Source organism: Meles meles, chromosome 7, assembly GCF_922984935.1.
Source record: "Meles meles chromosome 7, mMelMel3.1 paternal haplotype, whole genome shotgun sequence".
In the NCBI taxonomy this organism is placed as follows: domain Eukaryota; kingdom Metazoa; phylum Chordata; class Mammalia; order Carnivora; family Mustelidae; genus Meles; species Meles meles.
The window spans coordinates 38444446-38459365 of record NC_060072.1 but is presented as its reverse complement, the minus strand read 5'-3'; the positions used below and the strand labels follow the sequence as shown (position 1 = coordinate 38459365).

At 35.9% G+C, this 14920-nt stretch overlaps 1 protein-coding gene across 1 annotated transcript in view; it reads left to right on the top strand.

Moving 5' to 3' along the window:
- The window catches only part of PTPRQ (protein tyrosine phosphatase receptor type Q), a 196893-nt gene that overhangs the window by 37815 nt on the left and 144158 nt on the right, over positions 1–14920 (top strand). Inside the window, exons 15-17 of the mRNA XM_046012882.1 lie at positions 4784–4966; positions 5304–5405; positions 9372–9492. Coding sequence (XP_045868838.1) covers positions 4784–4966; positions 5304–5405; positions 9372–9492 — 406 coding nt within the window. The remainder of the gene's footprint in view (positions 1–4783; positions 4967–5303; positions 5406–9371; positions 9493–14920) is intronic.

Below are 14920 nucleotides of genomic sequence, written 5' to 3'. Positions count from 1 at the left end.
TCATCACTCTCCAAAATCACTAAGCCATCAGGTCTGTCTTCTTCATTTTCCCTGAATCCAACACTGGTTATCTCTAAGGATAAATGAATAAAAATGCAAAGGATATCAGCCTGGGGTCAGGGATGTATATTTATATTCTGACTACTGGAAGTAGGCAGACAACTCCAGAGGGACAACTTAGCAAGTTCCAATGAGAATTTTTCAAAATCAGAAGTCATACTGAGTTATGAAGTTCAGGCATTGTATTACTAACGCCTTTTATTCTTGCCGTTAAAGAGCTATTCAATTCAATCTTGTTTTGCTTAGCTGTGAATTTCTCTCTTGTTTTTAAATATATTTTATGTCATGTTGAATGTATTTATTCATGGCCTGAATAGGTTTTCGTGGATTCATATGCATTGTGGATATAGCAGTAAGACAGAATCCCTGCCGTCCTGGAAACATTTTAGATGTTTCACAGAAAATAAATTAGTAAAGAAGTAATATATATGACTTCGGTAGTGTTAAATTCTAGTAAGAAAAAAAAAAACAGGGAAAGAATAGAGAGTTATTGACTAGTAAACAGACTGTTTGAGGCAGAGGACAATTATATTGGCCCAGAGAGAGTAACAAATGTATAAGAGTAAATTAGATGAGGATAAAAAATAAAAGTGCTCCAGAAGGAGGAATAGCAAAAGCCAAATCCTCAAATGGGAAGATACTTGTGTAGTTGAGGAAGAACAGAGGATTTCTGTCATTTGAGTACTAGGAGTTATGGGAAGAGAATTAGCAGATGAGGAGAGACAGGCTGGCAAAGGTAGACTGTGCAGACTCTTGGTGTCATTCTAAGAGGTTTGGAGTTTAATTTTAATGAGTAGCTATTGAAGAATTATGACAAGAATATGATATGATTTGTAATTTTGGAAGGTCATTACTCACTGTATTGGATTTGGGAATGTGGAGAAAAACACGATTACTTACTAGGTATTTCATTTGAATATCTGGGTGAATGGTGGTACCATTTACTGAGATAGGGAAGTCTGACAGGAAGTCAGCTTGGAGGAAATTCAGTTCTGTTTTGAACATGTTTTAAATATCTGATTACCTGTTATTAAGGCAATTGGATATATAACTTTGAAATGCAGAGAGAGGATTCAGGGTTGAATATACAATTTGAAGTCAAGGGATGAGATAAAGTCACCTCAGGGGGCCTCTGTATAGAAATGGAAAGAAGCAGACACCTATGTTCTGGGGCAATACGACCTATAGACTTGGGGAAGTCAGAAAGGAGTTAGTCAAGGACTAATCAGAAGTGGGTTGTGGTGAGGTAAGAGGAAAATCGGAAGATTGTGTCTTGTAATGCACGTGAATCAAGATTTTCACGTAGAAGGAATTTATTTCTTATGCCAAATACTGCTGCCAGTGAAGTGAGTGAGATGAGGGCATACAACTGAGTGGTTTAGCATTATGAAGGTCACTCGTGACTTCATGACAGCAGGTTTTGTGGAAAAAATGGAGAAAAATGCCTGACTAAAGCAAGACCAAGAATGACAAATTGAAAAAGTGGAGAAAATGAGTAAAGCTGACTTTTGAGCAGTTTTGATATGGCATGGAGGCCAGAATGGAGCAATATTTGAAAGGGAAAAGGGAGTCAAGTGTCTTTTTTCTTTTGCTGTGATATAATATGTGTGTGTGTGTGTGTGTGTGTGTGTGTGTGTGTGTGTGTTCACATGGACACAATATAGAAATAATTCAACAAAAAGAAAAATCAATAACACAACAGAGAGGGAATAACTTCAATTTTAAAACCTCTGACCAGATAAGATAGAATGGAATCTAGCACAGAAATGGGGGCTAGCCAAATTTCCATCGACTGTTGAATGGATAAAGATGTATATTTATACAGGGGAATGCTACTCAGCCATCAAAAAGAATGAAATCTTGCCATTTGCAATGACATTGATATAGCTAGAGAGCATTATGTTAAGAGAAATAAGTCAGTCAGAGAAAGACAAATACCAATGCATGCAGAACTTAAGAAACAAAACAGATGAACAGAGGGGACAAAAAAGAGAGGAAAACCAGGAAGTGGACTCTTGACTGTAGAGAACAAACTGATAGTTCCTGGAGAAGAGGTTAGTGGAGAGATGGGTTAAATAGATGATGGGGATTAAGGAAGTCACATAGGATGAGCCCTAGGTGTTGTATGTAAGTGATGAATAGCTACATTCTACACCTGTAACTAATATTACACTGTATGTTAATAAACTGGAATTTAAATAAAGACTTGAAAGAAGAAATAAAAATAAGTGCTGGGCTGTGTCTTGGAAGGGAGTTAGGAGAGAAAGCAGTTAAAGGAAAATCAGTAGAAGGAAGATAATGCCATTCTCTCCTGAATGTTTTTATTATCTCAATGAAGTGGGAAGCAAGTTTTTCAGCTTTGAATAAGAAGTGGGGAAGATTTTTGGATGTTTGTGGACAGAGAAGATGGTGAAAACATACTTCACAGAGTTGTAGACGGAACTGACAAAAGTAAATATAGGCTGCTGGGAGGTAGAGATGATTCACTTGAAATTTGAGGTTTAAATTTAAATGAAGCTTGTTAGCCTAGAGTTTTGTTTTCTTTTGATAATTTCAGCTGTTCATTGCAGATCTGGAATTAGCACTGAGCTCAGTTTAACTCAAATCGGAGTTTTGCTGGAAAGCCAGATGGAAACAGAAGGAGTTGATGGAGATTTCTGGGGGCTGGTTGTGGAGGTAGGCGACGGGCTCTGGCCTGAATGAGTAGGGAGATGAAGACATAGGGAGGCGAGGGACAGTGAAGTTATGATGAGGGTGGAAGGACTGTCGGATTGTCAGAACAAAGGTCAGTGAGCTAGAAAGGTAGGAGGTGTTGCCAAAGAAAGGAATACTGGCAGTGATGGGTAACAACTAGGTTTTGGTTATAACCACAAAAGCTACTGATTAAAGTAAGGTGGAGGAAAACGGGAATTATGGAGATCAAGGACTATAAAGTCCGGGGAATTGGGCAGATCGTTTGCTTTGAAGTTGACATCTCTTAAGAGTGGTAGAGAGGAAGTCAGTCATCCAAGTGACAATTTTTTTTTTCCTTTTTAAGTTTTAATTTTCATTCCGGTTAGTTCACATGCAGTGTTATGTTAGTTTCAGGTGTGCAATACGGGGATGCAGCACTTCACGTATTACCCGGCGCTCGGCCCAGGAAATCCCCATCATCTATTTCACCCCTCTCCCCACCTTCTTCCCCTCTTAGGTGATAACATTTTTAAGATGTTTGAAGAAGTTTGACTCTTAAGGAGGGGTAGCGCTAGAGCTCTTCAGGTAGATGGAAGGAGAAACAATCCAGATATGGCAAAGAGCGATAAATCCAGCTACTGAACTCCCAGGTCCTGTGGTTTTAGGGATTGTAGGAAAATAACAAATGACTACCTGTTACCCAAGAGCACTAAGTTGAAGCTGAGTTCTGTCTGATGGGAGATATGTTTAGTTGCTTTTGAATAACAGCAACTCCATTACAGATTCATTTTATCTTAAATTCTGAAGTGAGGTTTTTCAGGTAGCATAGATTTGAGCTACATAAGCTCTTAGGGATAGGCTTGCAGTTCTAAACTGCATCATTTTTCTTTTTCATTTTTACTTCTTCATCTAGTGTGGAATGAGAAAAAAAAAATCTTCTCTGTCCTCTTTTGTGTGGTGGGTTTACTTCCTACTCCCTATTTCCTGAGGGTGGACACACCACACTGCACAAGATCACACTGAATTCTGTGGCATTCTGCAGAAGAAGTCAAGTTTCCCTCTGGAGTTGTCCAGTAGAGTGGTTGAAACTGTGTGCTTTTGGTCTTCCAGCTTCTTATACAGTATTCCTTACTCTGCTCCTGGACCAAGGCTTTCTCTTCTTTATCTGGCATTCCACACAGCTGTTAATGCAAAAACATCGCCAGGATTGGCCAGTCCTCTCTAAGACAGAGCTGGCTTTTGTACTAGCTTCTGTTTCAGGATACCCATTTTAACTTCGTTTTTTGTTTAATTTTTTTTTCTTTTGTTTTTTGGCTACCACAGATTTCTGACTTTCTTGTCCACTCTGCAATTCTTATAAAGTTTGGTTTAGTTTTTTAAAATTTTATTATTTATTTGACAGACAGAGATCACAAGTAGGCAGAGAGAGAGGGGGGAAGCAGGTTGCCTGCTGAGCAGAGAGCCCGATGAGGGGCTCGATTCCAGGACTCTGGGATCATGACCTGAGCCAAAGGCAGTGGCTTAACCCACTGAGCCACCCAGGCTCCCAAAACTAGTATTTTATTAATGTTATTTTGTATCCTAGGGAGACTGGTTTGCTGCTCAGTCCTAATGTACAACATTGTATCTAGGAGAGGTTCCTTGCCTTATCATACATCTTGTTTTATACCCAAACTAATTATTAATCTTTTATATATTATCATTATTAATGAAAGGCAAAATTGATTTTTAGGTGTTTTCCAAACTTCTTTCTTGCATCTGTGTGTTCTGCAATGATAGAAAGTTTAATACCATCTCAAGTATTTTAATAAAAATATCATCTTATAAGCTTTATTCTGTAGAATCAGAGGATGAAATTTTCTTTTGAGATGTAATTCTTTCTTATATAGTTGTAACTGTATAAGTTTTGTATCTCTTATTCCATTTAGGATGTTCTTATATACATATCCTTGTGCACTTGAGTGAAGACTTCAGCAAAATTTTCTTTTTTTCCAGAATGTATTTTTAGGATAGAATTATTTTATGCATTTATGTTTTTGTTTTTTCCCAGTGCCTGACAGTGCACCAGAAAATATTACTTACAAAAATATATCTTCTGGAGAGATTGAGCTGTCATTCCTTCCCCCAAGTAGTCCTAATGGAATCATACAAAAATATACAATTTATCTCAGGAGAAGTAATGGAAATGAGGAAAGAACTATAAATACAACTTCTTTGACCCAGAGCATTAAAGGTAAAAATAATATGTAGTGTTAGGCATTTACACTAATTGTGATAGTGGGCAGAAAATATTAGCTTGCTTTTATATTATAAATGCTAAGTGTGATTAGTTTTATTTGGGGTAGGACAGTTCTTGCTTTTTAGTTAAATAAACTGGGAGTTTATTATAGTCACATGAAAGAATACTTTAAGTCAAGCCTTTGTCATATTATCCTATATCATTTTGTCTTTGTAATAAGACTTACTATTTGAGAACACTTTGTTTTCATTTAGTTTTTACTTTTGGAATATTAGATCATTTCATAGTTTAAAGGATATTTTGTAAGTCTTATCTATTTACTTTTTTTTAGGACTGAAGAAATATACCCAGTACAAGATTGAGGTGTCTGCTAGTACCCTTAGGGGTGAAGGAGTGCGGAGCGAGCCCATAAGTGTACTGACTGAAGAAGATGGTAAATATAGTCGTGGATACATATTTTGAATCTATCACATTTCCAAAAAAGTGTGTATATAAAATGAAGATATAATGTAAAAATTCTACGAGACTTGGGTATCAGTTGTGTGTCATGCCAGCATTAGAGAGATTTCATTGTCACAGAGTTAAAGAAGTGAGCAAAGTTAGATTTATGTTCAAAAAAATCAGGTATAAAATGCTCTTTTTTTGATTCTGAAGTCATCCTTGCTCTGTAAGAAATCAGCAGTATTTTGTTCATGGGAATTTTTAAGGCTAAAATTTTGGCTTGAATGGTTTGAACATCAGCTACTGTATGTTATGACTGTTTTTCAACTTTAATGTTCATAAGAATAGACATTTATATCAGTTTTGTAGTAGATTCTGTTATGTCAACCTGCAACCTTTTTTACTATAATAGAATTAGCTTGCTAATGAGTTCAGGCCAGTTTCCAGGTTTCCCTACATAATTTGCCAAGATGCTATTCTTGAATGTTAATAGCCTTCATATTGAATATTTAAACATGTCTTTTCCTAACCTGAATAAAATCAACTTTACTACTGAGACCACTTTACACAGGTACCTCACCAAGTTCTAGGCATATATCATGCTAGGAAAATTACTTTTGAGGGATATATTTGGGATTTGGATTTGCATTTTATGTTTTATACATTGTATACATTTGAGACTGTTATTTTTATTTCTGCAAAGGGAAGTCCTATTGTCATGAGGGATGTATCATAAATGTTTGTAGGGTATCTTCCTCCCCACTTTCAAATTTTTCCATCCTCAAGTTTGGTTGCATTCTGTGGATGTTCAGATTCTAATCATTCACCAGCACAAAATGTGCATTATATACTTTGAGAAGAAGGAAGGCTTTTCTCTGCATTGTTCTTATTTTATTAAAAATGACGGTCTTCGGAGCCTTCTTCTCCATTTCACGTCCTTCCCTATTTTTGCCTCCATCAAATTACTTCATCAAAGCATCCTGGTGGGCCGCTCTGTTTATCCCAGGTTCTAAATACTCTCAGGGGTTTGTCTTCCTTTGTCATTGCATCTCCTAACTATACTATGCTAATTTCTCCGTCAAAATGCACTTGTTCAGATTTTCATATTCTCGCAGTTGAATTCTTTGTGCTGAAAGAAAGTAAAAATTAATAAAAAAAAAAAATCCTTCCCACTGGGACGATTGTTAAAGACTGGGGAATGGGTGAGGTTGGCTCTTTTTTCCCTCTTAGATAATGCCTACGAAAGGATGTACTGAATCATTTATGCAATGCCCCTGTGAACGTAGTACCCACTTTTTTTTTCTAATTTAATGAAATAGTCCTGATGGTAAGAATTTGAGGTCTATATGAAGAACCTAAACCAGCAGTAAACATATATGCTGAGCTGTCAGAGTGTTGTTTTTTACCACTTAAGTCAAATAGTTCCAAACTATACGGTGTATCTGAATTACCTGGATTGCTAAACTTCATGGTATAAGTAAGTCATCATAGTGAATTTACCCTCTGAGTCCTTGGCCAAGTAAGTCATCGATATATTTGCTAATTAAAAGGGTGAAGAACAGACCCCTTTATTGAAAAATTTTAGCAAATCAAGAGGGGATAAATGACTGAGAAGCTTTGCTTTCTTGGGTATTAGGTGCTCTTTGCCCTCATGAAACTTGCGGTTTAGTGGAAGAGATCTAAATTTGATTTGTGTGTAGATGAATAATCTTTATAGCTTTAGTCACTGGTTTAAATATTTCCCCAAGTAATTCCTAAGGACAAAAGAGGAATTTTAGCTACTCTGAGGCATCAGAGGAAGAGTAGCTAAGGAGGGTACACCTAAGCTGTGACCTGAAGGGAAGTGAGTGAAGAGGGAGGATGAGGGATAGGAAAGACCACTGCAGTTAGAGGTGGAGGAGTCTTATACATGCCCTTCTCACCTATTCTCATATGCTCTGTCATGATGAACTGGAGAGATTGCAAGAGATATTACATGTATGGGCACCTGGGTGGCTCAGTGGGTTAAAGCCTCTGCCTTCAGCTCAGGTCATGATCCCAAGGGTCCTGGGATTGAGCCCCACATCAGTCTCTCTGCTCGGCGGGGAGCCTGCTTTTTCCTCTTTCTGCCTGCCTTTCTGCCTACTTGTGATCTCTGTCTCTCAAATAAATAAATAAATAAAATCTTAAAAAAAAGATATTGCATGTATGTATTCTAATTTCCTTCTTTCTTTAAAGTAAATTTAATTTTTTAACATTTTTTAATTTTATTTTTAACATTTATTTTATGACTGAGAGTTTGTACCACTTAATGCCCCTCACCAATTTCATTTTTTTAAATTGTACTTCAGAATACCAAAATGATTCAGAATGCCAAAATGATTAAAACTTTGTCTACTATAGTACATATTTTGTTTAGCTAGACTGGTAATTATATTTAGTTAGCAACAAAAAGTTTTACATAAAAAAGGAAAATACCCAAGAATATCCTGAAATTAAAAATAAAACACTCAGAATTATCTGATATTTGACATAAAAGCCTGAAAGCATATTTTAGATTAGAAATGCTTAGTTACAACATATGTTCTAAACCAGTACTATTTTTGATGGAAATCCTTTTTTTCCAATAATAAACAAAAGTTAAGTTTGCAAAGATGTTAGTAAAAATATCATAGGCTTTTGTTTTGACAAATGACAGAGTTCTCAGAAGTAATTCATATCTTGGGAAACAGACGTTTCCAAGTGATATATGGATTCTTATGATAATCAATATTTGATAGCATTTTTATTGTAGTGCTTGTGAGTATACCAAATGAAAATACGAATACAGCTGTCACCATTATTCTTTAGAATTCATCTCATAAAACTTTTCTCTGCTCAATAATTTTTTTGTTGTTGGAAAGTTGTTGTTACCAAAAATAACGAAAACGCACATACTCACACACAAGTGTATGTACACCCACAACTCTAGCTGAGATTATTCAGAAAATCAAAAATTAAAATAATTCAAGTAGCATTTTCTCCAAATTTTTACAAAAAGTGATGTGCATGTGTGCTAATATACATATTAAGATTGTTCAAAGATCTGAACAAATTCTTAAAACTTCTGTTAGCTACCTATGAGTTCACTTTCCATATATAACTATAACAATGATAAAAAGTTTTAATGATTTATACCCTTCTATATGCAAAAAGTTGTATACTAATCTTCTAAGTACTGTGGTGCTATACAGTAGCTGAGAAATGCCATTCTAAGTTTTTTATCTAAATTTGAATATAAACTTGGTTAAGAAGGTTGCTAGTAATTTTTTTAGTGATTGTACAGTGCAGAATGGCTAAGGTATCTGAATCCTTATGCTGTCACAGCAGAATTAGAAGCAGACCCTAACTTGTCCATGTTCTTGTTTATATGCCACACTGGCTTTCTTTGTCACCATTCAATTTTGAAGACTCAGTGAACAGATTTTGATACTATTTTACAGTTTAAAGCAAGTGAAATTGAAGAATGTAGTTTCTATTCGTGAGGTCATTTTAACTGCTCTCCCCGTGTTATGCTTATCATTTTACCACTTCTTGAATGTGTGATTTTTTTTCCCATCTCTTTTTATTGTTTGAGGAGCATTTTTACTACATACTATATTTATTCACCCCAGTAGTTTTATTTTTACTAGAGAATGATAATTTACCAAGATGTACTTGAACAGTAGGTGAATCACTGTGACATACTCCTTGTTCTTTTTTCTCATGAAATATTTTTTTCCATTGAATCACAGAAACAGATGTTCTAACACCACCATGCAAAATCTCTTTTTATCATCTCATTTTGAAAGTAAACAATTAGTCTCCCATGCTCATGGGGAAAGGCATTGTACCTGATTCGTTTACCAGAATGTTTGCAGTGAAAACTTTGGGTGTTTCCATTTTAGTGTTCTCTTATATATGTTTAATAAAATGTATTATCCTTACCCTAACTTTATAGCTCCTGATTCTCCCCCCCAAGACTTCTCTGTAAAACAGTTGTCTGGTATCACAGTGAAGTTGTCATGGCAACCACCCCTGGAGCCAAATGGAATTATCCTCTATTACACAGTTTATGTCTGGTAAGAAACTTTTTCTTTTTTGGAAATAGTTCTGAGAACAAGTATTAATCTGTAACATAATAGGAATGTAGTTTTTTTTTTTTATTTTAGAATGTGATGCTACATTAAGAACCTGATTGTTAATAAGCTAGTTAATATGCTTTTTTAAAGGAACAAGTCTTTCCCATACTATGCAGAGGTCCAACCATAGTCAAACAATTTAATTTTTGTACCTAAAAAAGTATATATCATGCATAATTATACTAAATTTCTGCTCTTAAAAGCTGTTGACCAATCAACTTACATGTCCAAGCATATAATTTTAAACTCAAGAGTTTTACACAAATATTCTGTTTGTCACTGTCTTGTTTAGTTTCTTTGAGCAGAATAATTTTAACTAAAATTTATCTGAAAGATATTTCTTCATAACTCTATTATTTACAGCCAATTTTCCAGTGAAATTGAAGCAGTGTATCTATTTTTTTTTTCTGATCACCTTTACCCTGATTCCCTATCCATGTGTCATTTGTGTAAATGATTAAATATTATGGCTCAATTCACATCAGTTAACAACATGGCTCTACTGCTTCATGAAAACTCAGTAAATAAAAATCCTCACTTTGAGCTAATGCAAATCCTTTGCAGAGATTCACCAGTTAATATTTCCTACTGGATTTTAAATATTTCAACTCAGAAAATGCAATTTATATAATGCTTTACAGAACATAGGCATTTCTTACCTTTATATTCCTGACTTGAAGGTCCAACACTGAGAGGCTATGATGTTTTTAAAGAAGTCTACTCTTCTCTTTCCTAAATTAAGACTTTTCTTTCCCTAATATCTCTTTAAGCCCTTTGCATATCACTCTTTAGGGCTACACTTCCTATTTTTTTTTTTCATTACCTGATTCCTAGTCATATTGCCTAGTCATGAAAAAATTGAGGGTGACATGAGAAATATCAGTAGGAAGAGAAGCAACGAGAAGAAGGTAACCATTCTCCTCTGTGGCCCAGTTCATTCGTTATCAATTTTTCATTACTTCACTCAACAAAACTGATAAAGTGCCTGTATACCAGTGAAGGAGACATACATATGCCTCCTGCCGTCAAGGAGCTTACATTCTTGAGGTGGACTATATATCCCACAAACAAACAAATGAAGGAAAGTCAGGGGAAAGAGAACTGTCTTTGATGGGATGCTTGAGGAAATCATATCCAGAGTTCACAGTCTGGACGACAAGCTTTTTATCAAATGAAGATCTACAAAGTGGAATTTATCAAGAAGAGAGAACATCAGCTGTATAGACTCTGTGAAGAAACACAATTTGTTATTTTGAAGACCAGAGATGTCAGTGTTGTTTGGAAGGTTAGAGAGACAGGGTCATACTGAGAGGTTGGAGGCAGCCAAAGGTCGGGAGCTAAGCCACAAAAAGGATTTGATTTTTTTATTTTAACTGTAATGAGAATTATTTGATAATTTTAAGCACTTTGGATACTTTATGGAGAAAGAATTGTAGAATTGTAGATAGCAAAACTGTTAGCAGGGATAGTAGCTAGGAGACTATTTTAGTGGTCTGGGCAATAGATGTTACTGGCAATGGACGGAAGTGGGTAGCTTTTTTCTACATTTAAGAAGGAAAGTTGACAGGACTTGGAGATACATTGGTTGTGTGGATAAAAAAAGAGATGAATCAATGATGATTTTTAGACTTTTGAATCAAGAATGATGACTGTGAGATTTTTGATACCATTTTATTGAGTTAGAAAAAATGGAAGTGAAATAAGTTAATAAAAGTGAGAATCACTTTTAGATTTTACAACTGGGGTTTCTGGCCCATGCTGTAGGGACAATCTCATCCCTCTGTATAGTGATCATGCTATGTAAATTCATCTTCCCAGTGGTGCATTCTCTCTCCTCTTTTGAGGTGTGTCTCTTTTCTTTCTCACTTAGTAAGATGGATTCTAGGTGCAAGGGAAGCCCACTGAAAGTGGGGTCAGGGAATCTCAAGTCTGTGGATATTACAGCTCATCTTACCTGGCTTTTTGGGAATTGTGTTGTTGCTCACCTGTGGTCATAGCTTCTAGTTTCAAGGTTCTGATTTTCTGTTTTATCCTTGATCCAACCTCAGGCTTATTCTAGTGCCCTAGCTCTCTTAGCATTCCTGTCTTAACCTTCAGGTAGCCAGAGGCTGTCACTAATTTGCAGTGGGCAGGATTGCAAAGGTGACTTCCACATCCTTCCATAGCTCCGGATGATCTACTAGAGGGGCTTTTAGATCTTGTGAATATGGTGGCATACTGAAGACAGAGATTTTGTAAGAGGCTTGTCATTTTTCTCTCCATCCTGAGAAGGAGCATGCCCTTCTTACTGTCATTCAGAGTTATTCACAGAGACACTGAGTCAGAGAATCTGCTCCTAGGATCAGCTGGAGAGCTTAAGATGGCAGAATTAGGGTGGTCAATACATGGGACATCACCCAAGAGAATCACCTCCCTCCTTTGTTATAGACGGAGCCAGGAAACTCCTTTTAAGACATTGAAATATATCCCCAGCTGTAGGATGACTCCAAAAGAAATACCTGAACACACAGAACAGAACACACAGAAAATTCATCAAAACCAGCAAATAGCCAAAAAAGCAAAGCATTAACTAACCAACAATATTAAGACTCTTGTAGGGAAAGAAATCCTTGAGCCAGGGCTGCTGCATCATCTGTCAAGAACAGGCTACTGACATGTATTTTACTGTTGACTGCCTGTCTGAGTCTAGAATGTTACTGAAAATTTTATATGTATATTTTACTGAGCAGGCAATAACTCAGCCTCTCCATTCAGAAAGTTCCACTTTAATAAATAAGACACTTGGAAGTCAAAGTAGCCAGGGGAATCATGCTAACTTCACTGGTTTCATAATTTAGGGGCAGGGTTCAACTGCAGCTGCCCCACAGCCTGTTTGGAGTAAGGTGTCCTTGTGAAAAAGGAACTTGGAGTCCAGTTGTGGGAATGTGGCCACTTTGTCCTGACTCGTTCAGTTAAAAAGCCGTTCCATGACCTTCCAAGTGCCTGAGTGTGTGTGTAACTTATTGGGCAGCCAAGCCTGATAAAGTTGTTGGAATGAATATGTGAATCTTTCTTTTTAAGTATTAAAATAAATGTAAAGGTACATAAATTTATTGAAACTTTAAAGTTATTTCACAACTTATTGAGATTAAAAAATAAACTCTTACTATTTTAACTCTAACAACATAGACCTCCCAGGAATTAGATTTGAAAAGATATAGAAAGAACTCCTTATAAAAGGTTTTAATATTACATTTTTTTTTGTTAAACTGGGACTTGGAACACTTTTGGAGACGTGGGGTTGAATTCTGGCACTACCTTTCAATTATCTGTGTGGTTCTTTTAAAATACTGGATAAATGGTGGTATTGTTATTAACAATGTTCCTGTTTCAGGGGTTCACATTTCTTTCATACTTCTCAGTTTCCATTATTTTGGTTGTTCCAGTAATTACCAAATTCTTTTAAAAACAACATCTTTGGATATTTCTTATTTTCAGTATATTTACAAAATGCAGACTACCAATTTTATTCATTATAATGGGTGACTTCTCTCTTTGTCATGAATATTTCTCTACAAAAAGAGGGTTAATGTGCAGACATTTTATAACCACTACTAATGTGAGTCACATTTGATTTTTAGATGGTGTGCACAGAAATCTGCTTTAATTAATTGCGTTTTTAAATGATGTTTCTTTTTAAACTTTGCTTTGTGTAATAGCTTTTATCAATTTATCAAAATGGTAAAGTAGCATTTTTCCCTCAGTTGTATTGATGTTATGTTTCTATGTGTCTAAACGATAAACAATCTTTGCACTGCAAGAGCAACCACCATTAAATAAATGAATTCCCATTGAAGCAGTTGCTTTTTTAATACACTTTGGATTGAGGTGTAATATTGTAGTAAACTGATACAAAGTTCATTTATTTACTTTATATAGATCTTCCTTAATTTGCAATAAGGTTACATCCTGATAAACATCTAAATTGAAAGTATCATTAAGTCAAAAATGTATTTAATGTACTTAACTTGCAGAATATCACAGCTTAGCCTAGCATACCGAAATGTGTTTAGAACACCTATATTTAAGCCTAGAGTTGGGCAAAATCATCTAACACAGACCTCCTCTACAATAAAGTGTTGAACACATAATGTAATTTATTGAGTACTTTACTGAAACAGAATGGTCCTATGGATACAGTATCCTTGTTAGGTATATTGGTTGTTGATCCTCATGATTGTGTGGCTGACTGGGAGCTGTGGCTTGCTGCCTCTCCCAGCCTCACAAGAGAGGACTCTACTACATATGGCTAGCCTAGGAAAAGGTCAAAATTTAAAATGCCAAGTATACTTTCTACTGAATGTGTGTTGCTCCTCACATCATTGTGAAGTGGAAAAATCCTTTATAATAACCATTGTAAGTTGGGAACCATCTGTAGTTGAACTCAACTTAGATTTGTTTAGCAATTTGGCTTCTATATTTTTAGCAAAACTTAACAGTAGTTTTCTTTTTTGTTTTTGTTTATAAAACTTCCAGGTGAATGCCATATAAGGTATAGCTAAAAGACTGGAGTGAAAGTAATGTTGAAAATTCTAGCTTATGTGCAAATTTTGGCGTCTTCAAATGTTTCTCATTTTCTTAGTAGTAATTTTGAATCAGTCAGTCTGACAAATGTTTATTAAACTCTGTGGGGAGATAAAAATATAGAGAGAATTTAAAAATAATTGTAGGCTAATTGGAGATAAAATATGTGTGTGAAATTATTCTAAAAATATTTGCTAAGGGGGCGCGTGGGTGGCTCAGTGGGTTAAGCCTCTGCCTTCAGCTCAGGTCATGATCTCAGGGTCCTGGGATCGAGCCCCGTATCGGGCTCTCTGCTTGGCAGGGAGCCTGCTTCTTCCCCTCTCTGGCTGCTGCTCTGCCTACTTGTAATCTCTCTCTCTCTCTGTAAAAAAGAAAAAAAATATATTTGCTAAGTACTATATTAGGAAGTCAGCTTTTTAAAAAATGTCAATTGTCAAATAATTTCCCCCATAACGTAAAAGTTTAACTTTGGAAATGGCCTTGTATATGCTAAAAGTATACTTCGTTCTGTTGCTTCCAGTTTTCTAAAATATTTCCCCCCTGGTAAAACTCCCTGTTAGAGCATATAATAGAGATCAATAATCAGAAAGGGAAGATTATAAAGATAGATTGATAAATCAGTATAACACCTCAGTGGAAACAGTCCCGTAGTCTCCCCTTATCTGTGGTTTTGGTTTCTGCAATATCACCTACCCACAGTCAGCTGCAGCCCCGAAGTAGATGATTCTCCTGACAAATTATCAAGTCAGTAAGAGCCTAATGCTGCCTCACCGTGCCTGTGCCATTCACCTCACTTCATTTCATC